This window comes from Miniopterus schreibersii (assembly GCF_964146895.1).
Source record: "Miniopterus schreibersii genome assembly, chromosome: 13".
Classification (NCBI taxonomy): Eukaryota; Metazoa; Chordata; class Mammalia; order Chiroptera; family Miniopteridae; genus Miniopterus; species Miniopterus schreibersii.
In genome coordinates, this window is record NC_138113.1 from 41,236,551 (window position 1) to 41,261,840 (window position 25,290).

The 25,290-nt window shown below is 51.8% G+C and overlaps 1 protein-coding gene across 1 annotated transcript; it reads right to left on the reverse strand.

Annotated features, from left to right (window-relative positions):
• Positions 1-260: 260 nt before the first annotated feature.
• FBXO41 (F-box protein 41) lies at positions 261-13,138 on the reverse strand (the record flags this gene model as incomplete). Its single annotated transcript, XM_081156640.1, has 12 exons — positions 261-4,505; positions 4,644-4,759; positions 6,044-6,202; positions 6,346-6,464; positions 7,897-7,992; positions 8,176-8,328; positions 8,427-8,542; positions 8,758-8,999; positions 9,785-10,143; positions 10,396-10,469; positions 10,928-11,153; positions 12,237-13,138. 12 exons carry the CDS (start codon positions 13,136-13,138, stop codon positions 4,443-4,445), a joined length of 2,625 nt encoding a protein of 874 aa, XP_081012766.1. The 3' UTR covers positions 261-4,442.
• Between the last annotated feature and the right edge of the window lie 12,152 nt (positions 13,139-25,290).

Sequence of the window (25,290 nt, forward strand, 5' to 3'; positions counted from 1 at the left end):
TGGTCTCTCCTGGCTGAGAGAAATGGCCTCACAAGGCTTTTTGTCCACATGCCCAAAAGGGAATGAGCTGTGGCAGAGGCAGTAACCTGCACAGCCCTCCAGCAAGCCCAGAGGCAGGTCCTCCAATGCTTCACTCACCCCACTGATGCCAATCCGGTCACCCACCTCCTTGCTTCAGCACACTTTAGCTGCAGGCAGGCTTGGGTGACACAGACCAACAAATACAGCCACCTACCATTTATTTCCCTGAGGCAGATATTCCAGTTTCACCACCTTTTATTGGATACAAAGCCATAATTCTGATGCCCGTGAGTCCTTTTAAATATACTCAGGTACATTCAACAAAGGGCATCTGTGGGTGACATGGAACAAAGTGCTGGGATGGTGATGTCTGGGTGGGGCAGAGAAGTGGGGCCACTGAAGGCCCCCTGGGGGCTGGAGGTACAGGCACCACTTCAGAAACAAAACCCAAAAATGCTCTCCACCCCTCTGCCTGATGTGCTTGGGGTGGGGAAAACGACCCTCTCACAGCTCAGGCCCATTGCCACCTGGCTGTGCAGGAAAGGCAGGGCCTGGGGGTCAGTTGTGGAGGTCCCCACCGGCAGTGCCCACTAGAGCCAAGCCTACTCATGCCAGCCACGAGGCAAGCCTAGGTCACATCAGGCCTCTGAATGCAAGACCCCAGCCAGAGCAGAGCTGAGGCTGGAAAGCCCAAGGACAAGCTTTCTGGGGCCATTCCAGTGGTGGCAAGTGAGGCTGAGCCTTGTGGTGGGGAAGCCTGCCTGATTGTCAGGGCAGTCTTGGGACTGGCCAGGTTCCCAAGGGTTTGGGGAGGGAATAGGAGCTGGCTGCCTTAATTGGCCCTGGTATTCTGATCTTCACCCAATCCTACACCTTATTCTCAGGCAAGGGCTGCAGAACACACTTGTCCAAGAATAAATACACACAATACACAGCAATATATACAGAAATGCAGGCCTGGGACAAGGCTGGGTGAGAAAGCACAGCCAGCGGGGCTAAAGAGACATGCCAGGCCCCTGGAGGAGGGAAGTTACACTCATCAGGGACTGACAGGCGAGGACAGATCCCATCAGTTTGAGGTAACTCCTCCGGTACTTGGGCCCTGCAGCCACTCAGTCTCCTGTTATCACCCCAAGTCCAGCAGGAACTGAGTCTTTGGCACCAATAGTCACTCTATTAAGGTCTTCAATTTAGCGCCTTAGAAGGACTGGGACCTGGGCAGCTCCCCACTTGTGGCCCAAAGGACTAGGGACAGGACCAGGGGGACAGGCATAACCCAAAGGCAAAGGACGGAGCCAAACCTTGGAGCAGCAGGCCTTAGGAAGGAAGCGGCTTTTTTTGTTGTTAAGCAATTCCTGAGGGGCTGGCTCAAACTCCATTCATGGGGACTAGGAAAACATGAGCTGCCTTGGCCCTTAGGTGGTCTCTCCTGACCAGTTAAAAGCCCTGGTTCTGGGCAGTCCACTTCCTCTCCTTCTGGGATGCAGACATCTCCAGCATCTCCTTTGCTCCCTGCCAGTGCTGAGGAGGCAGCCTGAATAAAGTGTGACGAAACACTCAAGCCACATACACCGAGCCCCCATGTGCTGGGGTCTGGCTGTATGGCAGGGAGGTGGTAGGGACACCAAGTGACCCCCACCCATGGGCCTTCTATCCCTGCCTGGGACCCCTGGAGCATGCCTTCGTTTGCTCTCTGAACCTCTTTGCATTTTGCTAGGTGTGAGATATGGGTGAGTGAAGGATGGCTGGCCCCTCCATCCTGTTCCCCATCATCCGTGCTAGCTGTAGGGTTGCCAAAGTGAAAGGGAGCATTCCCACCAACAAAAGCTCCCCCTTAGCAGCGGGGCTCATCCCCTTGAAGAGAGGCAAAAATAGCACTGAGTTGGTGGGTGGGGGCTGTAAACCTGCCAGTTATCAGGGCAGGAATGAAGTCTGGGCCACATAGGTCTGTCAGCCCCAGGGGCAGGTGTGCAATGGGACACACTATAACCCATGTTTCTGTTGGCAGGGGCCCTGGCATGTGCAGTTTCCACTCCCAAATATCTTTCACTTGGCTGGAAAACACAAGGTGGGGGACTTGGTGGGTTTTCTGGAAACAGGCAAGCCCATGAGAGGCAAACTTCCCACTAGCAGGAGGGGGTCTTGTTCACTCTGCTGGGCGCAGTGCTGGTGCTGTGCAGGGCTGTCGCACAATGGATCAAAGAGTGAATGAACCTACCACTGGCATCAGTCCTTTCAGCACCACCTTTCTCCCACTTAGCTCACTGCCCATGCACCCTGACTTCCTTTCTCCCAAGGCTGATGCCGCGCATCCTGGTGGGCACCCCACCCCCCCCAGGGAGAAATTGCCCAGAGCCTGTATTCTGTGATGGAGGCTTCCTGGGGCAGAAAAAGTCCCTCAGTAGGGCAGACTCTGGCCAAGCAGGGCATCCCTTTGTGCTTTGTCCAGGGGACAGGGAGGACAGCACCTCTGATCCTGGGGTCATGGGGAGCAAGGGCTACAGGGGGTGCAGTTGGAAGGCAGGACTGATGCACCAAGGGCAGCCAGGCCCTAAGCGGACCTCCACCGCCCTTCTAGGCCAGCAAAGTTGTGCTTCTTCCCATGACAGGGCTGGGGAGGTGGGAGTCAACAGCCAGCTGCTCTAGGGTGGGGATGCCACAAGGCCTAGGCTTCGTGCAAGACAGGACAGGGAATTGCCAATATGACACCCTTGGTATTTGGGGTCTTCAAAGGGCAGGCCAAAACAAGCCGTGGGAGGAAAAGACATCAACAATGGAAAGAGCCAGGAGAGCTGGGTGTGGAGCCATGGAAGCTGAGTGCACTGCTGAGTCTGTGGGGCCCAGCTCCGGAGGACTTGTTGCAGGGTAACCCAGGGCTGGGTCTTGATGTCCAAGCCAGGTTGTGGCAGAGAGCTGGGTCCCTGGAAAGAACTGAGAAACCAGAGGCACCCAGCCCCAGCCAGGACCAGCTGCCTAATGGTTAGAGCTGAAAGCCAGTCCTGCGCAGAAGAGAAGGAAACCCTAAGATGAATCCTAGGTGAATGAAAGAACTTTCCAAATGACGGCTGGCAGGACCCGTGGCCTCTGAGCCACTGTGGGAGTTCTGAGGAGGAACTGAGAGACCTGAGTCTTTAGAGCCTTAGTGCTGGGACCTGGTCCTGTGGGGATCATGAGAGTCAGTGAAAACCCCGCTTGCATTCATTCTGTAGCTTCTAAGCCAAGTGGCTCTAGCTTGGGCCACAGAACTGCCCTGAGGCAGAAAACTCCAAGAGAGCCCTCGGCCCATGGGACCAGTTGAGACTGAGGAGGGGGACAAGTCCAATGAGGGTGTTCTCCCTCATTCTCGGCCCCACAGGCCTAGCTCCCTCAGGGCCACATCTTTAAACCAGCTAGCCAGACAAGGAAGCAAACCACCCTCTCCCAGCCTCCCCCCGGGCTCCAGCACAGAAGTTAGCCAGGGACTCCCTCCCACACAGCCTTGGGGACCCAAAGGCCATCAGTCCTGCCCAAGCACCTGGATTAGAAGGCCATTCCTTGACGGGAACTGCTGCTCCTCACAGGAGACTGGGTGTCCCAGGGCTGGGGCCTTGCCCCCTCCAGAGGCTAGGGATTACTGATAGGTATGGAAACATGCACCTTTTAGCTCAGAATTTAGCTCTGATGTGTCATGGGGTATGTGGTTGTTGGGAGGAGGGGGTCTTGTCTATATCAATAAAAACTTTTTCTCTTCCTGGCAATTTCTCCCTTTTGGAGGAATGGTCTCAATGTCCTGGGGAGAAGATCTGGGTGAATGTTTTGCCTTTCCCCCCCCACTACCTCACTGCCGCCCCCCCCTTTGGCTGACCACTTGCCCAGATCCCTAGGCCTGTGTGTTATCCTTAGAGAATGTGGACCCAAAGCCCAGGTGGGCTGTGTGAAGGGGTGCCCCACAGACGGCTGGAACCAAGCAGGGCAGGGAGAAGAGCCCTCCTTACCAAGTCTGAGCTGCCTTGAGGGGCACCTCTGGCCTGGGGCCTAGCAGAGGACCCTGGCTGGGAGACTGGGTCTCAAGAATGAGAGGTCTGCCCAAGCAGCCTGAGCAGCCAAGGGCCACTGGGTGGTTATTGCAGACCCTCGGGGTGAAGACACCAGGTGCTGGTGGTGACAGCTCCTCGCTGGCTATGCCCAGAAGGTGACTTCAGCTGGAGATTGGGTGGGGGCCGGGGGTAGCTTCTGTCCGAGCCCCTGCCCTAGAGAGGCAGTTCCCAGGGTCAGGCCTGTAGTTCTGCCATCCCAGGAGAACAGGAAACTGTAAACCCCTCCCTGGAAGCCAGAGATAACACCAGGCCTCTGAAGGTCTAGTCCAAATCAGGGTCCCTCTGGAGATCCAAAGAGAGTGCCCTGGGTGGGGCTGGCAGGGGCCCTGCCGCCCCTCACCCGGGTTAGCAGCCGCCTTCCACCTTGATGTGCAGGATCTTAGAGAAGCCGGGCCTCCGTCGCAGAGCCTGCAGACCAAACCTGGATTAGTTCTAAGGGTGAAATCCTCAGGATCACACAAGTGAGGCCTTCACATCACACACCCAAGTCCCTAGCCCCAGCCTAGGGTCATGGGGTCTTGGGTGACCTCAGAGCCAATTCCTCACCTGGAGTTTTGTCACCATGTCTTCAAACAGCTTCTGGGCTTCAGGACTGCTGGGCTCTTTGAAATAATCGGCAATCCCAATCTGGACCACAATGGACTTGAGGTTCCGGCAAATACCTGGGAAAAGGTGGGTAAGGTGGGGGCCTGTGTTTGGCCTGGGCAATGGGCTGCCTCCTCTCCTGTCACTAATGAAATCAGAACTTACTGAGAGACAATAAAATGCCAAGCACTGGGAACAGAATCAGGAGAGCAGACCCATGCTGCCCAGGGGCTCAACAGGACAATGGGACGTGAAAGCTGATGTCAAAGAGCAGAGGCTGCGGTGGACGCTGGGAGGATGAGTGGGCAACAGCTGTGCAGGAGCTCTGGGAACTGCCCTGGCAGAGGGGACAGCTGTGTTATGGTCTGGGGATTTGGAAATAAATTACAAAAACAGCAGCTGAGGTGAGGCTGATGGGTCTCACCTGGAGCATGGAGGAGGGGAGACAGGGAGCAAACAAGTTGGGAGCAGAGGGCTTAAGGGACTGGATGTTGCCATGAAGCCAGGAGAGGAAGAGCAAGATCAGGAGGCTGAGAGGGTCCTGAAGGTCATGATTTTGAAGGCTGAGCAGTTAGTTCTGGTGGTCAGTCCAAGGCAAGGCCATGATGCTGAAGGGGAGGGGAGAGGATCTTGGAAATAAGGTCAAAGAACCTTCAGCACTCAGGACACGGGGTCCTGGTAAGGGTCAAATGGGCTTGGATGATGGTCTTACTTTATGGGTGTGAGCAGCCCAAGCTGGGCACCCATGTCCTCTATGAAGGTGGAGGAATGACCGGAGATGGAGGGGATGGCTGGAGGGAGGTGGGGCCAGAGGAGGCATGAACTGGAGTCTATACCAGGGAGAGAAGAGTCCTCCCTCTGAGAACTGTGCTTGGGGGCCCACACACATCATCTCATTTAATCCTCGCATTCATTCTAGAAATCAGCTTAGAAGATGGGATACAGAACTCAGAGAAATATAGTAACTTGCCCAAAGTCATATAGCTAATAAGCAGTAGAGTCAGAATTGAGACCCAGGTCAGTAAAGCTCCAGAACCTATGCTCCAAAACTCACCTGTTCTCCTCCCTCTGCCCTTGGCTGGAGGCTCACATGGGGGCAGGTGGTGTTGCATAGCTCCTGTCTCCAACGTGGGTAGAGCACAGGGCAATAGATGTATGTTGAACTGAACTATTTAGAACAGAGGCTCGAAGGCCTTGAATGCCACACTAGCCTCAGAAGGGTGGCAAAGCCAGGACTAGAACCTGGTCAGTCTAACCCCAGCACTGGTGCTGGCTGACTAGGAGTGACAGGGAGCTGGTTATACTACAAGGCATGGTAAGAGGTGATACTTGTACCCCATCCCGCGTTCCCCATCACTCACTGTTGAAATGCAGCAGGGCCTTGGGGGTGACGGGGGTGGCTGTGAGCACCAGCATCTCCAGTCCTTTCAGGCCTTCCCGGCAGACCTCAGCTGCCACCTCCTGGGTAATCTCCGAGACGTGGTCCAGCTCCAGGACCTGCAGTCGCATGCAGTTTCTTGCTAGGAAGAGGAAGAGGAAGAGGGCAGGTCCTGCTGATAAACTTCCCAGGTCACCTCCTGCCCACCCAGGCTGCAGCCTAGAGCTCCTCTGAGATTTCAGTGCTTCCCACTAACCCCCACCCCAGTCCCATGGAAAGACTCACCAAGCGATGCCAGGCCCTGCACCCCACAGCCAGCGCCCCCAACCCCCAGGGCCCTGAGGTGGGGCCAACAGCGACCGATCATCTGCAGGCAGCGATTACTGAAGCGTGTGGGCTGCTGGCTGGAGAATGGGAGGAAGGGAGGGCCATCAGGAAAGCCTCTGGTTGTATGACACCCCACGCCTGCTCCTCCTTTGGGCTCCCCCTTGGGCAAGTGCCCAACGAACCACCCCAGCTGCTAAAGTCAGAAACGTGGGATCATCCCTGACTCCTCCTCCCTCACCTCCTGCCAAGACCCACGGATTCTGATTCCTGAATAAGTCTTCATCCTACAGTTCAGACCACAGTCAATATTCATCTGGATTATAACTAGACTTCCTGCCAATTCATCCTCCAAGTTGCTGAGGGTGAGCCAGTCATTCCTACATTCTCTCAGTCATTCAACAAATGGTTCTAATTGTCTACTACAGCCAAGAACTACTGAGCTAGGCCCTGGGGATACAGTAGTGACAATAGAGACATGGTCCCTGCCCTGGAGGAGTAGACAGTGGGGTGAAAGCAGAGCAGGGACAAAGAATGTTACCAGTCTGATGTAATCCCGTTTTTTAAGATCTAAATCCCCCAATCGCTTCCCAGCACTTTCTAGATAAAAATGCAAAACTCTAAGCCCCTTAGGTAAGGCCTTCCTGACCTTGCCCCAACCTGCCTTTCTATGCTCACTGCTCAGCTCTGCCCACCACTCACACCGAACTTGCCGTTTCCCTGAACACTTCATCCCTCAATACTAGTCCAGGCCACAGGCATTGCTCTGGTGTCTGTCGCGTGCTTGTTACCACGGATATGGAAACAGACATCTCAGTCTCTGCCCTGAGAACCGTAAGTCTTGTGGAGACTAAAATATAGAGGAACTTGCAAAACAGACTACAGCAGGGGTCCAGACAAGGTGCAACAGGAATGAGGCAGAAGAGCAGTGACAAATTCTACCAGGTTGTTAGTGAAGGGACACTGGAGGACCTGGGAGGAGTTATCACGTGAAGAGAGGGCTTGGAGGGCAAGGTGCAGGGAGCAGAAAAGCCTGACATGTTTGAGGAGCTCCAAGGAGAACGATGAGTGACCTCACACCCTGGACTCTCCAACAACCAGCTCTTTTGTATGTTATACACTGACTGCCCTGAACTGCCTTTCACATGCCGAACCAACCTACCTACTCTAGCTAGTGTTTACTCACTACTCACCATGGGCCCTGCAGGCTTTAAGGACACATCCCATTTGAGCCAGCAACAGTCCCAATAAGGTCAACAGATCCCTAATATCACCTTCACTTTGCAGGCTGACAAAGTGAGGCACGATTGGGTTGCCCCAAGTCACACTGCTAGGAAGCCAGGACATGACCCCAGGTCTGATCTGAAGCCTTGCTCCTAACATCTCAACACACAGACCAATGAATGTGAATCTGTCTCCCCAACCAGCTGATGGAGTGGGCCCAGACCTGCTCAGTCCTCAGCCCCAGACTCCACCCAACTCTGTCCCCTCCTCACCCCTGCCAGGGCTCACCAGGGGTGAAGTGGTGCCACCTGGAGGGAGACAATCTCTCTGCAGCCCGCGCCCAGGGCCCAAATGACCTCATGGCCAACGGGATCTGTGGCGCTCCTGTTGAAAAGACAAAGCTGGGGCCACCTACCCTGGTGGCCTCTGCTCCCTCCTCTGGGGCCACGGAGCTCTTGGGTCCCTTTGCCTGAGAACCCTGGGGGAAGGGTACGCAGAGCAGAGCCCAGGGATCCCTTGGGCCCAAGGCAAACCCTCTTGGGGTTGCATCTGGTGGGGTGGACCCACCTGTAGGTGACGGCCTGCAGGGCACGGCAGTAGCAGCTGGCCAGCCAGAGCGAACGGTCGGTGAGGATGTTGGGACAGTGGGAGATGCGCAGGATCAGCAGGTTGCCCCCTGCTGCCTTCAGCAGGGACTCCAGCCCTGCCTCTAGGCAGCCACTGGGGATGGCCGAGAGGTCAGGGAGTGGCTTGTGGCCACCTCCTGCTCCAGAAAGCATCCCCACCCAGCAGCACCCACCCACCCACCACGGCCTCACCGGGTGCTCCGGGCATACTCCTCCTTGCTCTCCTTCTTGCCCCGCTGCCGAGGCTTCAGGTTCTGCAGTGTCAGCGAGTGGGCCTGGGTGCACCACTGAGCCAGCATTGCCAGGAACTGCAGGGACAGAGGGGTTACCTGGGGATGAGGGGTCTGAGCTTGGCTGGCTGGAGGCGGACCAGCTCCAGGAAAGGAAGCCCCATGAGAGCATTTTGGGGAGCCAGGCAAGAGTGGGGTCTTGTAAGGGTTGCCAGGACCAGACCTGGAGGAGCCAGATGCTGGAGAAGGGCATGATGAGTGAGAGGGCAGGGGCAGCAGGCAGATACAGGCACCTTGGAACAGACTCGGGCATTCTCGAGCAGCACTCGTGTCCAGACGGCTGGGTGGCGGGCCACAAAGCGCCAGTCACGACAGACCTCGGCAGCGTGAAGGAGCGTGCGCGTGTCCAAGTAGGTGAAGATGCAGAACAGGGCGGCTCGCATCTTGAGGATCTCGGGGCTGATGACCTCATTGGAACGTGAGGGGCTGCCCCTCTCTGCTCGTCGGCCCCGCCCACTGCCTCCCTCAGAGCGGGCTGTACAATACCAAAGGGTCAAGGGTGAGTGCGGAGGGTCAAAGGCCAGCAGGGGACGTGGGTGGGGAGCTAGGGAAGGGTAGGGGCTGTAGGAGGAATGGGCATGAGAGACATGCTGGGGGAGCAGCGCCTTGGGAGGGAGGACAGAGGCCTCTGCTCCCCCTTCTCTGTGTCATCCCTATCCCTAATTTTGCAGATCAGAAAAAAGTAGCCTTTCCTCAAGTTAATTATTTTTAAGATAGTCTATCATCACATAGTCTGAACACACTCCCTAGATGAGGCAATGGAGTCAAGTTTGGAGAAGGAAAGGGTTTGGAGAACTAGGGATCAGAAGGCAGGTGAGAGGCTGCCCAAAGCAGTCACAGGGGGGCAGCATTACACCCTGACCAGAACCCTCTCACCTCTTGACCCTGACCCATCGACATATGTGCATGGCCTTTTGTATATGGGAAGGAGCCTCCCAACTGCTCCAGGGGCCTCAGAGTCTGGAGTGAACTCAGCTACTCTCCTGTAAATGTCAATGAGCCCACCACTAAATGGACCCCCTTAGATGTGGCATCCTTGTGCAACACCCAACCTGAGTGCCCTGTGCTGCAGCACTGCCTTGTCACACAAGTTCCTTTCCCAGGCTTGCAGGGCAGTGTGGGAATTTGTCATTCTTACTGTGGGAAGTCTGGGGCAAGGGGAAAGGAGGTGCAGGAGATGTACTGCCTCAGCCCTGTGTCCTCCGACAGGGCTGCACCGTGGGAAAGCCTGGCCTCTCTGCCCATCCTCCTAGGACTCACCTGAGAGCCGGCAGCTGCTTAATGGCCCAGCCATAGCAGGCCCAGGGTGGGGGACGTCGGAGGGGCCCTCAGCCTCTGACTCGGTGGTTCGGGAGCCCACATCCGAAATGTCCCCCTCCTCCCCCTCCGTGCTGTGTCGGCGGGGTCTACGCTGCCAGTTCTGAATGGCCTGGCGCCGCAGGCCTGAACTTCGAGGAGCCTGAGCCCGCTCTGAGCCACCATTGGCAGCCTGGGCCCGTGTGCCCAAGCCCCCAGGGCTACTGTCCTCCGGAGCCCCCTCTTCTGGCCGGGGCAACTCCAGACTGTCACTGTCATAGCAGCCTGAGCTCTGAGATGCAGCTGGGACACGGCTGGAGGCCCTGGGGTGGGGTGGACCAGATGTTAAGGAGAAGGGAGGGGCACCAGGCTTGCCTGAACTGCCCATCCCACCCCTACCAGTCAAGGGCAACCCAACCACCCTACTTTTCAAGAGTCCCCTCTGAGTGTGGAAAGGCAGACAGACAGAGGTGACCCAAGGAGGATGGGGAGAGGAGTGGTCAGCCTCCAGTGGGCCAGTGGATCTTTCCAGGGTGAGGGTGGGCTGTGTGGGGTGGGCTGGGCCCGAGGCTTACCCTGTGCTGGGAGAGGAGCCATGCCGTGACACCGCGTATGTGTTAGGCATGGCCAGGCCCACGTGGTGTTCTCGCTGTGGGCCCCCAGAGCAGGAGGGAAGGGAAGGGGGGCAGAGGAGGCAAGAGGATGAGAAGGAGCAGGTAAAACAGGGTGCAAGATGGAGAGAAGAGGAGAGAGAAGAAGGAAAATAGTTGGGAAAGATGGACAAATAGACAGACAGACAGCCCAGAGAGGCAGGCTCACCAGCCCCCTCTGCACACCCACCCAGCACCCCAGACCCAGCTTTGGCTCCTGGGCTCTCATTTGCAGGCATGGGCCTCTGAATCACACCTCACTATAGCCTCAGGGGCCTTCACTTCTGCCATTTCAGGGGGGCTCCCCTGTTCCATGACCCCCTACTTCAGGCCTAGAGTCTTTCATGGGGAAGAGCCAAAGAAGGGAGCATTACAAGGGGGATGTCAGGCCACGCGTGAGGGGAGTTTGTGGAAGCCGGGTGTGCAGGTGGAGGAGGGAGGGCAGGTGGGCACTCACCATTCTGCCTGGGCCCCGGGGCGCGGGCCCAGCGCCGCTTCCCCCAGCTCCTCGGCCCAGGCTGGCGCTGGGGGTGCTGCCACAGCTGCTGCTGATGACCTGCAGCTGCCTTTCGGCGCGGTCAGCCCGCTCTAGGAGCTCCTCGATGAACTGCTGCAGCCGCAGCTTGGCGCTGGCCTCCCGTGCCGCAGTCTCCTTCAGGAACTGGTCGATCTGCACCACCTCCCTGGGCCCGGAGCAGTCTCTTACCCCCGTGCCTCGGCCTGTCTGCCCACCCACCCTGGCCAGTAGGGAACGACATGGGCACAGCTGCCCACAGTGTTTGCTCATGGGTCACATGGGTACACATAGAACAGGCCCAGGTACACTGTCCCACACAATGGCACACAAAGAAATGTCAGCATATACTCCAAGTCACACATTCATACCCCACTCACCCAGCCCCAAACACACAACTGGATACCCCTGCTCCTCGTGGAAATACTCACAGGCATACTCAGTCACACACAGCCACCTCCTGCCTCCAGACACACTCACAGGCACACACAGTCACACAGCCAAGTACACAAAGTCCAATACATAGCCCCACACCAAATACACATACTTTTAGCATGTTTATTCCCAGGCACGCACAGTCTGAGACAGGCACAGTCTCACCAACACATTCAACCCCCCTCTACCCTCCCCCACACCACACACACATTTTTAGAAACGTTCCCAGATGCAGAAGCATATTTCCAATTGCACTACCACCCTCCAGGAGTTGCACATACAGCAACTTAAGAGTCACAAGAGTATGTCCTCCCAAATACATGCGCAGTTGTTCATGCATCCACTCAACATTGAGCACCTTCTCGGAGCCAGGCACTGTTCTAGGTACTGGGGACACAGCAGTGAACAAAGCAGAGAAAAATTCCTGCCATCATAGGGACAGATGAATAACATCTACGTATTTCATAAGTCTACACTTAAAGATCAGAGATATAAGGAGAAGCCAGCAGAGACTGAGATGGAGCAGATGAAGACATAGAAGGAGATCCCTCGTAATGCAGGAGCTAGCCTTGGCTAGCAGACTAGAGAAGGAAGAGAAACAGTCTTCACAGATAGGCACACGGTCACACTGCCATGGCCCCACAAGCACCACCATACATGCTCGTGGCCAGAGACCCCATAAGCCATGGCCACATACACAGACACACTCACAGCCACACTCGCGATGGCAGCCGGAGCACGATGACACACACAGTCAGTCACCCACTCAGGAACAACGGCGGGCACATTCACCCACAGGGCCCTGCGGGCCACTCACTGCTGCTTGCGGCTCAGCTCCTGTTCCTTGTGCACCAGGTCCTGCTTGAGCGAGGCCAGCAGCTCCACGCTCACGTCCACCTGGCGCGAGAGCTCGGACGCCCGCTCCTCCAGCTCCTCCTTCTCGCGCCCCAGCCGCGCGCTCTCCTGCCTCGCCGTCTCCAGCTCCGCAGCCTTGCGCTCCAGCTCGGCCTGCAGCCGGCCCACCTGGCCCGCGATCTTCTGCTCCACCTCCTCGCTCAGCCGCTCCAGCCGCCGGTCCACCTCCAGCTTCTCCAGCGCGCGGATCTTGAGGCGCGCCAGGCCCTCCTCGTAAGCCACGTCGGCTGGCGAGGGGGAGGCGGGGGAGGCGGTGGCGGGGCCCGGGCAAGGGCTGGGGCCGGCGCCGGGCGGCGGCGTGGAGCACGCAGAGGAGGCCACGGACTTGCGGGCGAACAGCTCCCCCAGCGGGATCTCTATCTCGCGCAGCGCGTAGCGCGCGGCGGCGGCGGGCACCAGGCCGGGCTCCGCCAGCTCCTCGCAGGGGAGGCTGGCGGGCACCAGATCGCTGGGGAAGTGGGCGAGGGGCGCGTGGTGGTGGTGGTGGTGCAGCAGGTGGGGCGTGGCGGGCGATGGCCCGGCCGCCTGCTCCTTGCCCTGGAAGGAGGTGCTCTCGAAGACCTCGCGCCGGGCGCCGGGCACCGCCAGCAGGGCGGCGGGCTCGGGAGCCAGCGAGAAGCCAGAAGCCGCGGCGGCCGCGGCCGCGGCGGCCGCACCGTCGCAGATGCTGTTGGTCTTGGAGAGGATGTAGAGTGTCTCATACGTGTGGCTGTACTCCAGGTGCGCCCGCAGCGACGACAGGCTCCGGAAGCGCTTGTGCTCCCCGCAGCGGGGGCAGCGGTAGGGCAGGTCCAGCGAGGCCATGGCCCCGCCGCCCCCGCGGCCAGCGGGCTCCACCGCGGCCGCCCCGCAGGTCAACCAGGCGCACACATGGGAGGCCGCGGGCGAGCCCCCCTGCGGGGTCAGGAAGGCTCAGGACACCCGCAGCAGGGGTGAGGCGGCTAGAAGAGAGGGAGTAAGTCTTAGGAGGGGGATCCCCGCCCCCCTTCCGCACGCCCTGTACCTCTCTTCAGTGAGGAAGTTGATTTCCCCCAAAAACATGTGCCCAGAAAAGAGGGGCAAGGGGACGGCCCAGAGGGAGCTGGCCTGCTCTGATACCGGTGCGAGGGCCTGTCCATGTATGAGGGTGAAAAAGAATGAGAATTCTTTAAAAAAAAAAAAAAAAAAAAGCATTAGTTTTATTTATAATAGTTCTAACCTTGATAAACCCCAAGTGCCCATCACCAGTAGAATAAACTGTGGTATATTCATATATGCACATATTCAAAATGTAATAACCCAGCAATAAGAGAAAGAACCATCAGTACATGCAACAACATGGATGAATCCGCTCAATGATATGTTGCGTGAAAGAAGCCAGGCCAGAGTGCATCCTGTAGAATTGCATATATGTGGAGTTTAAGAACAGACTAAATTGGCCCTGCCGGGCATGGCTCAGAGGTTGAGCGTCGACATGGGATCCAGGCGATCAGGGTTCGATTCCTGGTCAGGGCACATGCCTGGGTTGTGGGCTCGATCAATGACTCTCTCATCATTGATGTTTCTGTCTCTCTCTCTCCTTCTCCCTTCCTCTCTCTGAAATCAATAAAGATTAAAAAAAAACACAAAAAAAACCCAGACTAAATTGAAGATGACAAAGTCAGAATAGAGGTTACCTCCCAGGGGGCTCTATGGTCTGGGAAAGGGCAGGAGGGAACCTTATGTGACACAGGTGTATACATATGTAAACAAGCTGTATACTTAAGATTAGTGCACTATATGTACTAGACTGTATGTATGTTACATCTCAAAAAAAAAAAATCCTTAAAAGAAGATGCTTATTTCCATGTCATGCAAACCACACCCATAAGACAGGCTGGACAGTTGGTACCATGATGCAGTGACCAAGATGTCACCTCACCTGACAATACCTCGTGTGTGTCACTGTTTGTTCCTGCCCCTGCTTCTGTACCACACCCTCCCATCCAGGCACCTAGGTCCTTTTCTCCTATTTCTTCGCTAGGTTGGTCTCCAGTAAGTGGCCTGGCCTTGCCCTTGCACCCCTGGTCACCCTCAACGCCCACTGTGCATCCCCCATCATCTCTGGCTTCTAGTCACCCCTTCCGTACCCCATTCCTTACTGCCATCGTCTTCTGTTTCAACCACCCTCTGCTGTCAAATGTGCTCAGCCAGACCACAGACCACCTGCTAGTCAGACAATTCAGTTGTCATCCGGAATCTTCACCCACGTGGTCCCTTGGCTGACACTCCTGACCCCTCAGTCTTCATAGGCTGCCATTAAGGTGCCTGGTTTGGGGTCTCTGACCTCCTCTTCTTGCCGCCTTTCTAATCTGTCTGTCCCCTGATCGGAGTTCTTCCTACCCCCTTTGCCTCTATCTTCTCCCCAGGCAGTCTGATTCACTCCCAGGGGTTAATTCACACCTTAAATCCATGAAGTCTCAGCTCTGCCTCTCCATCCTGACCTGCTCTCGAGTTCCATTTGCTTTGGGTTTTCACATGGATGTACAGGTGTGTGATGTCTGTTCCCTTTGCAGCCCAGGACTCAGTCCTCCTCCTGAGAACTGCACCCTGCTTTGACCTTGGGGAACCATTGTTCCTTTCCCATTTTCTCAGTCCATGTGGTCTGGGAGGGGGTTGATGGTCCATACAGGCCCGGTTGATCAGAAGCTTGGGATGGGCACCTATCACCCAAGTTGAATCAATGAGTTTTTTCTCATTGAGTTAATAAGTTATTTTCCAGAACCTCTCTAAACTACTGGGGGAAAGTATCTTCTTTGGGCTTAGGTTTCTAAGCTGATGGGGAGGGCCAGATCTTTAAGGGCCATCTTTAGGAGAAACTACTTGGGAAAGAAGTCAACATAAAGGAGCAAAACTGAGATGGAGAAAGAGATTCGTCACAGACACAGCTTGAGATCCTGGTCTGTCCAATTCTCTGAGCCAATCTATTCCCATTTTTTCTTAAGCAGTTGGACATGGGTCTGTGTTACCTGCACCTGGAAAAAGTCCTATCCCATAACTGAGAGTCAGGAATGGAATTTTTGAAAGTAATAGATCCTAAGAAGGAATTAGTTGGACTAAGGAGAGGAGTAAGATAGCACCGCTCCACCCACTGGGAAGGGGTGAGCCCTGCTACACAGCAGCAAAGCTGACTAAACTCTCCCACTGCCTCTGGAGCTCAGATGTTGCCACCAAGGCTGGAACTGTAGGGGGCTTGTAGAAAAAAAGTCACAATTTCGGGTGTGGCCTCAGTAAGATACAATAAGAAAGAGATACACTCTGGCTGAAAGGGGCCCATCTGAAAGCAGAGGAAGAAAATACTGCTAAGCCCAGAGAAGCTCTTTCTGCCTGAGGCCAGTAATCCAATATGGCTGAAAGTCAGATAATTAAGAGCCAGTTCTCTGCTTCTAGCTAAAGTGAGCTCAAGCAAAGACAGGGAGGCTGGAAACACAGAGGGAGACAAACCTGGGGCCTGACAGGCTCTTAAGTCCCCAGACCCTCCTGTACCCTTCCTGCTGCGCCCTCCCAGCTCAACAGAAGCAACCACTGCTTTCATTTATAAGCAGCCTCCCACTGGGATGCAGCTTGAGTGGAAAGGGGCAAATGAACTGTGCCTCCCACCCCAGAGTAGGGATTTGAATTGCCCTATGGTAGAGGCCTAGCTAGAGGCCACAGAACCATGGGCTCCTGGGATGTGCAGAGCACCAAGGCCTGTTGCTAAGTGACAACCCCTCCTCCTTCCCCAACACCATCACCAGGGACTCGATTCAAGAATTATAACTTCCAGTGAGGTCTCTAGTTTGGTTAATAGCTCTGGGGATGACTGAATGCAAATTGACTGAAAGCTTCCTAATGATTAAGGGAATTGTATTGCCAGAAAAAAACAACCCGCAAACCTGGACAACAAAGGCTAGGGAATACTTAGCTCCTATAGTTCCCCACCCACCAAACCCATACCAATGGGAGGGGACTCCTCAGTGTTCCTCCGTGGCCATAGAGCACAAAGGACAGGGTGGCTGTCTGAACAGCAGAACCAGAGCAACCAATAGGTGGCCAGGGAGCCTTGTCCTCACCAGCTGGCAGAGCATGTGGAACATGCTATGGACTTGTGATCCCTGAGTGTTTTCCCTCATCTCCCCTCTTCAGCTGGGAGAGTGTTTGTTCTTTCAGCTATTCGATTTTTCCTCCATCACTGTAGTCTGGACATGCATTGAAAGACCATGAGGGGCTAGCTCAGGACCTTGCCAGACAGCCCACCAAGATCTTGAAGTGGGGCTGGATGTGGTAACTGAGTGAGAACTTGGAATGTCTCCTTCCAGAGATAGGACAGTGTGTTTTAAATTTTGTGAGGGATGGTTGCATTATGATAAACAAAAGTTTAAAAAATCTTATGGGGGGTGGTCTGAGTAGATCTTGGACAGCCAAGAGGTAGAATGTAGTAGACATGTATTGTTTTTGCTGCTCAGCTCCAGTCCCCCTTTGTGGATAGACCCCCAATTTTACCTTAGAGAACCATTCTCCCCAACTCTGAATGGTTGTTTGGGTAGGGCTGACCCCACTTCCTGGCTCCAGGGGAGCACACATGACCTTAGCCTGTTCATCACAGTGATCATTCAGTAATGGGCCAATTCAGCCACTCAAGGACCTGTGCTCAGCTGGTAGAACATGAGTCTGGACCTGCTTGTGGCCATTTCTGTTCTCCCTTGAGCATCCAGATCCAGGTGTGCCTGAAATTTTAACCCAAGACTTGTCAATTGTGAGAGGCAGCAAATTCTTTTTGTAGCTTAAATTATTTGAGTTGGTTGCTAGTCACTAATAATGAGACTCTGGACTAACACAATGTCTCACAGTGTCAAAAAAACAAACCCTGGACTTCCTCTTGCCCACTCTCCAGCATCCCTATTTCTTTCAACGGTGCCACTGTCCTTCCAGTCACACCATACCCACTGTCTATCTTGATTTTGCTCTCTCGGCTAACCATCAAGACCTGCTGATTTTCTTCTTCTTCTTTTTTTTTTTTTTAAATCCTCACCCTATTTTTCCCACTGCTTTTCAGAGAGAGAGAGAAACACTGATGTTAGAGAGGCACATCAATTGGTTGCCTCCCACCTGAGCCCCAGCCAGGGCTGGGGATCAAGCCTGCAACCAAGGTACATACACCCTTGGCTAGAATCGAACCTGGGACCCTTCAGTCCGCAGGTGGACACTCTAACCACCGAGCCAAACCAACTAGGGCAAGACCTGCTGAGTTTTCAACCCAATTGTTTTCATGCTTCGTGCTTCTCTGGGCACTGCCTCCTCACACGCGGACTGCGGGCCCAGCCTTCAGTCTCACAGCTCTGCTCCATCCTATATTAGGCACCAGATCCCTGCCTACAAACGACTCCTGCTCATGCTCCTTCAGTGGCTCCCCATCGTATATTAACTGCAGCCAAACTCCTCAGCTTCACACTTTGGCCTCACTCTACTCCTGCCAATTTGCACATGAAAAATGACCTGGCTGTTTCACTTGCATTTCTTTGATTACCGTGGCTGGACTTTTTTTCACACATTTATCAGTCATCTGTGTCACTTGGTGACTTGCCTATGCACTACTTTACTCATTTTTATACTGAACACTCATGTTTTCTTATTGATTTGCAAAGGCTTTTTATAATATTGATCCTTTGTCATTTCTATACTACCAATATTTTTCTCAAGTGTGTTGATTGGCTTTTACTTTTATTTATGGTCTTTATTGATATATTAACATTTAGTAACATTTAAAGTTTGCTTCAGTAAAATCTTTATGATTTCTGATTTTGTTGTCACGCTTAGGAGATGAGTCCCTAGACAAAGATTATGTATAAAGTTATATATGTTTTCTTTTAGTACTTTGTGATTCCTTTCTGTAAAAGTACAGAAAAAAATTCTTAATTAAGGGCTTTCAACAAATAATCTTAAAACCATAAACTTAGTGACTTGGTAGCACACAAGTATCTCAGGCTATGTGATTTCCTTTTATACACTGAAGTTTTAATCCATCTAGAAATTTTTAGTATGTGTGGTGAGACAAGGATCTAAAAAAACCCAACTTTTAGTTATGGACATTGTCACACATGTTCAAAAATAGAATATGATGATGAATTCCTATGTACCTATCTTCCAGCTTCAACTATTATTAACTCATGGCCAATTATGTTTCATGTGTACACCCCTCCCGTGCTTCACATTTGCCCCACCTGCCACTGGATAATTTTGAGAGAATCCTAGATTATCATATTATTTCACTCCAAAATACCTTAATCTGTATAAGACAGTACTTAAATTTTTTAAAAAACTAGTATTTAACAATTGTTCTAACATCACCTTCCTTTAGCTATATAAAAATCCCAAAAGTAACCTTGAGAGGTAAATACAAAAGTTGTTCCTCTGAAAAGACCAAGAAAATAAATAGTCCTTGGTAATTCTATTCAAAGAGAAAAATGAAAGAAAACGAATACATACCACTATAATGAGAAAAGGGATATAACTGACAGAGAAGGTTTTTTTCAAATTCCTGAAATGCTACCAGGTACAACTCTTGGCCTAAATTTTTGAAAATCAGGATGAACTGAATGCCTTTCTAGGAAAATATAAATTATCAAAATTGACTCAAGAAGAAATAGAAAACCTGAACAGATTAATAACTATACAGAAAACTGAAGAAGTTGGCAAAGTGACCAGGGATATTATAAATAGAATGCAGTTCACATACACACAACTGTTCAGAAACAGAGTTATTCTGTAATGTATGGTCAGCACGGTGTCAGGAAACCTGTGTGTGCCTGTCCATCCAGCTAAGTGCTGCTCCCTCCTGTGGGGGCATCTTTCAGGGTCTCAGAGTAGCCAGCCTTCCTCCCTTCCCCAGGTAATTTTGAAGTACCCTTTGCCTGCACAGCACCCTGCCGGAATAGGGGAAGGGAGAGTGCGGGGGTGCAGGCCTGTGTGCGGCAGAGGAAGGAAGGGGCTTCTGGGTCCATGTGACTCTTCGGCTGAGGCCAGCCTTCCCCAGAGTTTCCCTCCATGCAGCTGAGGAATAACTATGAATGATTCTTAGGAATATTTTTGCCTAGATGTATACACATCCTCAGTAGGAGCATGAAACTGCCTGGATTCAGGCATGAAGGTGATGAAGGCAGGGGGATGAGGGGGAGGAAAAGAAAAATAGAAGTGTTATCTATTCAAATTCCATCACAACTGTGTACTATAAGCACCGTGGCAGAACAGTCAGAGGTTTTCCTTTGTATTCTAGTCTCCTCACATCAGCAATCTCTGTGGCCCTAAGAACCTACTTTTTTTAGTTTAGCTCTGGCTCCTCAGCATCCCCAGGACATGTATGCTCCTTCCTCCATCTGAGATGCCTATCTCAAGTCTACTCTCATTTAAGTCCATTTCAAGGTTTTCTTTGAGTAGAACCTATCAGAATGCATTATCTTTTTTTTTTTTTTTTTTAAGGCTTTCAGGTATGTGAGCCTCATCTCAGACAAGACCAACCATCTCAAAATATGTGTCTTTTCTGCCTCCTTTCCACTGTCACATTCTCAAATGTTGACTCTGCCAGAAACACAGATAATCTCGCATTTTCATGGTTCTACTACCACATGGTCACTGAGGATTCCTGAGGAACATTATTGTTTGTATCTGCTTGGCAGATCTTCTTCAATAGCAACATCTTGTCCTTTCTTTGGTGAGCTACCACTCCCCACTCCATGTGGTTCTGACAGGGCTACCAATCCTAGCAAGGTGGGAATATGACCCAGGCCTGGCCAATCATAGTACCCCCATCTTTTTGGCCATAATGATTAACCCAGGTATGGGCACATGCCTCAAGGTGAGCCAACAAAGTCCTTCCTGGGAATTTATATGAAAGGTTAAGGAGTCCTCTTGTCCCTTTGGATCACATGCTGGGATGATAAAGCTGTCTATGGCCTTGTGAAATCTCCACCCACCACATGGAGAAAACTTAAGCATGGTGGGAAGAAATGCAGCAACACTCACTCAGAGTGAAGCTGAGCCAAGAGCTGCAGAGAGTCCTTACTTCCTTTCTGAAAACCTGGGTACAGTTATGCCTAAGACGCACTCATTCCTCTTCTTTCCAGTTATATAAATTGGTACGTATCTTTTTTTTTTTTTTTTTTTTGCTTAAAATAGTCTGAGTTGGATTTCTGTCACTTGCTATCAAAAGTCCTGATACTCTGGCAAATCTGTATTTCTAACCTAGAATTCTCTCCCAAGCTCTATTCAAACATGGATTCATTCAACGTACATTTACCTGCTCTGTCCTATGAACAATGCCAGGCGTTGTGCTCGTATGTTGAGGACACAGACTGACAAGATCCAGTCCTTGCCTTCAAGCAGTTTGTGATCTCCTGGGACAGACGAAGGTATTAGATGAGACAGCCATGAGATAAATGGCTGGCACGGGAATCTACACTTAACTTAGCCTGAGAAACTCCCAGAGGTAATAGCATCCAGACCGACTCTTGAAGAGGAAAGTAGTCACATGAGGAATGGCAGTTATGAGTTTGGGGAGGGGAAGAAAGGCATCCTGAGCAGCAGAAACAGCACGTACAAAGGCAAGGATGTGAGAGAGTATGCCTCCTTCAGGGAAGGAAAATGTAAGCTCCATGAGGGTAGAAACACTGTCTCAATTACTGCTTCTTCCCCAGCTCTTAAAACAGTGCCCCGCACGGGGGAGGTGCTCAGTGTTTGTGGACTTAATTAGAGGTGCAGTTTAGAGAATGGACTACAGAGGGCCAAGGTCTAGGAAAAGGCTGTGGGAACACTGGAAGTGGAAACTGTTAGCCAAGGTAGGAGGAGTGCGAGTGGGGAGAAGGGTGGATGTAGAAGCAATTAAGGAAGGAGACTCAAGAAGGTTTGGTGACAGAATGATTGTGGCTGGTTCAAAAGGGAAGAGTCAAGGATAAGGATCAGGTTTGGGTTTTGAGCATCTAGATAGATGTGGATGGAGTTCAGAGGGTTTTGGGGAGAGATAATGGGTTTGATTGTAGATTCCATGAGTCTGAGGCTCCAGTGGGCCTTGGAAGTAGACACATTCAGTAGTTTGCAATAGGGAGCCAAAAATACAGTTTTGGCAACTTGAGCATAAAAACAAAGGTGGATGAGCGGGACCAGGGAGAGGGTGCAGAGAGAGCAGAGCAAGGGGGAAAGGTAGACCCTTGGAGAGGCAGAGAAGAGAGAAGAATCCTGAAGTTCCTAAGAACCAGCAGCAAAAATGGGAATTCTGGAGGGAAACTTCAGAGACGAGAGGATGTCAAGGAAGGAAAGAGTAGGCAATAGTGTGAAAAACAGCGCGAACATCAGGAGTGACGACGCAAGTCAGAGCAGAGGTGGGAAAGGTCCACTGGTGACTTTAGAGAGGGCTGATTTGATGAGCCTGGCTGGTGTGGGTTGAGGAGACAGATGTAAAGATGTGAGTAGAGACAGTGAGTGGACACAAGAAGCTCAACTGTGAAGGGGAGGAGGGGAGAACCAGAAGCAGCAGTTAAGATGAGAAACCCTCTGAACATATTAAATGCTTCTTAGAGATAACCTAATTCTAACCTATACCATCACTTCCGCCAGCCCGAGGCACCGATAATTCAATGCTTTAGACCTGAAATTTATAGCAATTCTTTTTTAAAAAGTGCTTAGATGCAGCAAGTAGAGAGCGAGAGGCTGAAAAGGATATTTCAATGTTAGGTGGCTCAAAGCATAATATGCTAATAGTGAACTCACAATACTCAGCATCAAACCTACTTCTATTTCGTGTTTCCCATCTTGACCAACATCTTCATTATCGACTCAGCACCCTGGATATAGCCCCAAAGCATCTCTGAATTCACAACGGCCCCTTCAGATCTCATCAATTGATGATTTTTGTCAATACTATCTTATAAATATTTGACTCTCTATATCTTGCTTTTTCTATAGCCACTGCTCCAGCCCTTCTGTCTGGACCATTGATACTGTTTCTAACTGAAGCCTCTAAACATTTTTTTTAATGCTTTTATTGATTTCAGAGAGAGGAAGGGAGATAGAGAGATAGAAACATCAACAATGAGAGAGAATCATCAATGGGCTGCCTCCTGCATGTCCCCTACTGGGGATCGAGCCAGCAACCAGGGCATGTGCCCTTACTGAGAATCGAACCGTGACTGCCTGGTCCATAGGTTGATGCTCAACCACTGAGCAACACTGGCTGGACTAATTCCTCCAGCTTTGAGTTCTTAAGGTTTCTGCAAATAGAGATCCAGTCATGTCACTCTTCTTTAAAAAAAAAAAAAAATCTCTAAAGGCAGGCCATCTTCTGAAAGGTAAAGCCCTCCCTTCTTTGCCTGCCCTCAAGGCTGGTTGGAATCTGACCACCACTCAGTCTTGCCAGCCCTAGCTTTCGCCTCTGCTTCCCACATGCATCCATAGTGAGCCTTATGGGGCTTAACTTCACTGAGAAGTGCCATGTGCATTGCATCCTCAAGCCTTGGTTCATGCTGGTCCCTCTTCTTGGGACTCCCTTTTCCAACTAATGAATTCTGCAGGCCTAACCAAATGCTGCTTTTCATGAAACCTTCCTTGATCCCCTGCTCCAGCTCAAATCACATCACACATGAGTCATTCCTTACCACAGCTCTTCACATATCCTAACAAGTATCACATGCTGGATGGTCATGGACCTGTTTGCAAAACAGATCCTGCCCTTATACATACATTGGAGGGCAGGGACAATGCTACTGACACCTGCTTCAAACACAGTAGAAATCAGTATGTTCTTAGAGGAATCACATTGAATAATGGATGAACTGAATGATTCATGTAACCAAAGTCATTTCTACTACTTATTGTCATGGAACTGGGTGAATTTGGTTACAATTAAATCAATCCAAGGATCACCTCGAATAACAAGTGCTTCACTAGCTCTATTCCTCGCCTACTGGGAGGTAAGGACTTGCTGTGTCTTCACAACACTGCTGCTCAAGCACAGTTCCAAGGCTTAGGACTTGCCTGCTTCATTCTATTTTATCCACCCAACAAAAAGATGTTAAACACAAGGCCTGTGCCAGGCACTGGGGATACAAAAATGAGTAAGACAGTCATGCCTTCACAGTACTTACAGTCTAATAATCAAAACAGTGAATATTTACCTGCTAATTATTCTGGTCAGACACCACACTTCTCATTTAGTCCTCAAGGCAGTGCTGCCAAGTAGGTGGTATCGTCTTCACTTTAGGATGAGGAAATGGAGGCTCAGAGTGGCCAAATCACTTACCCAAGGCCAGTAAGTGACCGTAACAGACTGTTGCTTTGGTGGCCTGCAATGAGCATGCCTCGGTGGGAGTATTCTAGCCCTTATGTGGTCCCCTCCCCCATGACTCTGAGCTTGGCCACATGACTTCTTTGGCCAATAGGACACTAGCAAGCCTGAGGCAGGCAGAGATTTGATAAGTAGTTGTACCTTAGGGCTTATCTTCTTAGAATACTTTCTCTTGGGATCCAGCTGCAATGTAAAAAACATGGGCTAGACTACTGAATGATTAGATGCTATGTGCAGAGAGACCCTAACAGATGAAAGGCCATCTTGATCTTCCTTTCCAGCCAGTCTCTTAACTGAATGTAGCTGAGAGGTGCCAAGTGAGCCCACAGTCACAGCCAATCCACAGACCATGAGAAATTAAAAAATCACTGTTGTTTTAAGCCCTTACATTCTGGGAAGGTTTGTTACATACCAGTGAATAACTGAAACAAGTGACAAGCCAGGATTTGAAGCCCAACTGACTTTGAAACCCATGCTCGTAGTGTCCCAACACTATGTTCCTTCTGGTTGGGAATGGAATGTTGCACCAATACTATAATAGTCGCAGGTTGGCCCATAGTAGCACTCAATAAATACTTGTTGAATGAATAAATTAAGGGTGTAGTATGTTTCCGGAGAGGTAGGAAAGTCCAGGGAATTCAAAGGCAGAATGCAATAACCTTTCAACAACCATGACTCCCCTTCCCACTACAACTATTCCAAAAACAAAAACAAGCTAGTTATCCCTAAATCTAGAAACAAGTATGTGAGTATCACCAAACTCCTTCTCTCTGTCCCTTTCTCTGTTAAATGAAGATTAGGCAAAACGGAGACGTTAGCAGAGCTTTGGTCATTCCCCCTCCCCCCAACTCCTTATCATGCCACTGGCATCTCCTGTCCTTCCCACTTGGCCTTCAGGGCCCAAAAGCTCTTCCTCCCTCTTTTCATATAAAACCCACATGCAGGAAAGAAGCAGAGAAGGTAGAAATTACAGAAATGGAGGAGGAAGACTTGGATGTGAATAGATGGCTTCATAGGCCAAAGAAATGAAACTCTAAGCTCAGTTTTTTCATCTGCCAGCAGGTGGAAGAGGTATTCTAAGGATGGGGAGGCAGCTGGACGCGTCCTTGTGGATGGGGAATAAAGGAAGGCCCCCTGACTCTCTAAATCCCTCTGTAGCTCTCTACAGCTAAGGCTACGGCCCCACCATGTGTACCTCCCAGAGTAGTCACTACAGCCTCATGAAGACCCACAGGAGTCAATGCATCCAGGCCTCTGCTTCCTGGCAGTCCTTACCCAGCCTTTTCTGTGCTAAGCTCCCCCTCATTCTCCAGCTCCTGCAAACATGCACACGCCTCCCAAGGTCACACACACATGGCTCCAGCACCTGGATCCCACACCCAGAAAACCATCTGGGCCCCTCGCTGCACAGTCAACCTAAGGAGAGAGCAGGCCCCACTCCTACTCACAGGTAGAAAGTGGTAAGTGCACACAGGTCTGTATCACACTCACATGCAAAGCATTGCAGTGGGGCACAAGCGTCCAGGTCACTATGGGCACAGTCACCAGAGGAGGCACTGGGATATGAGAAGACAGAAACATGGGGGCACACATATGCACACCTCCAGACCATCACACGTGCACACCA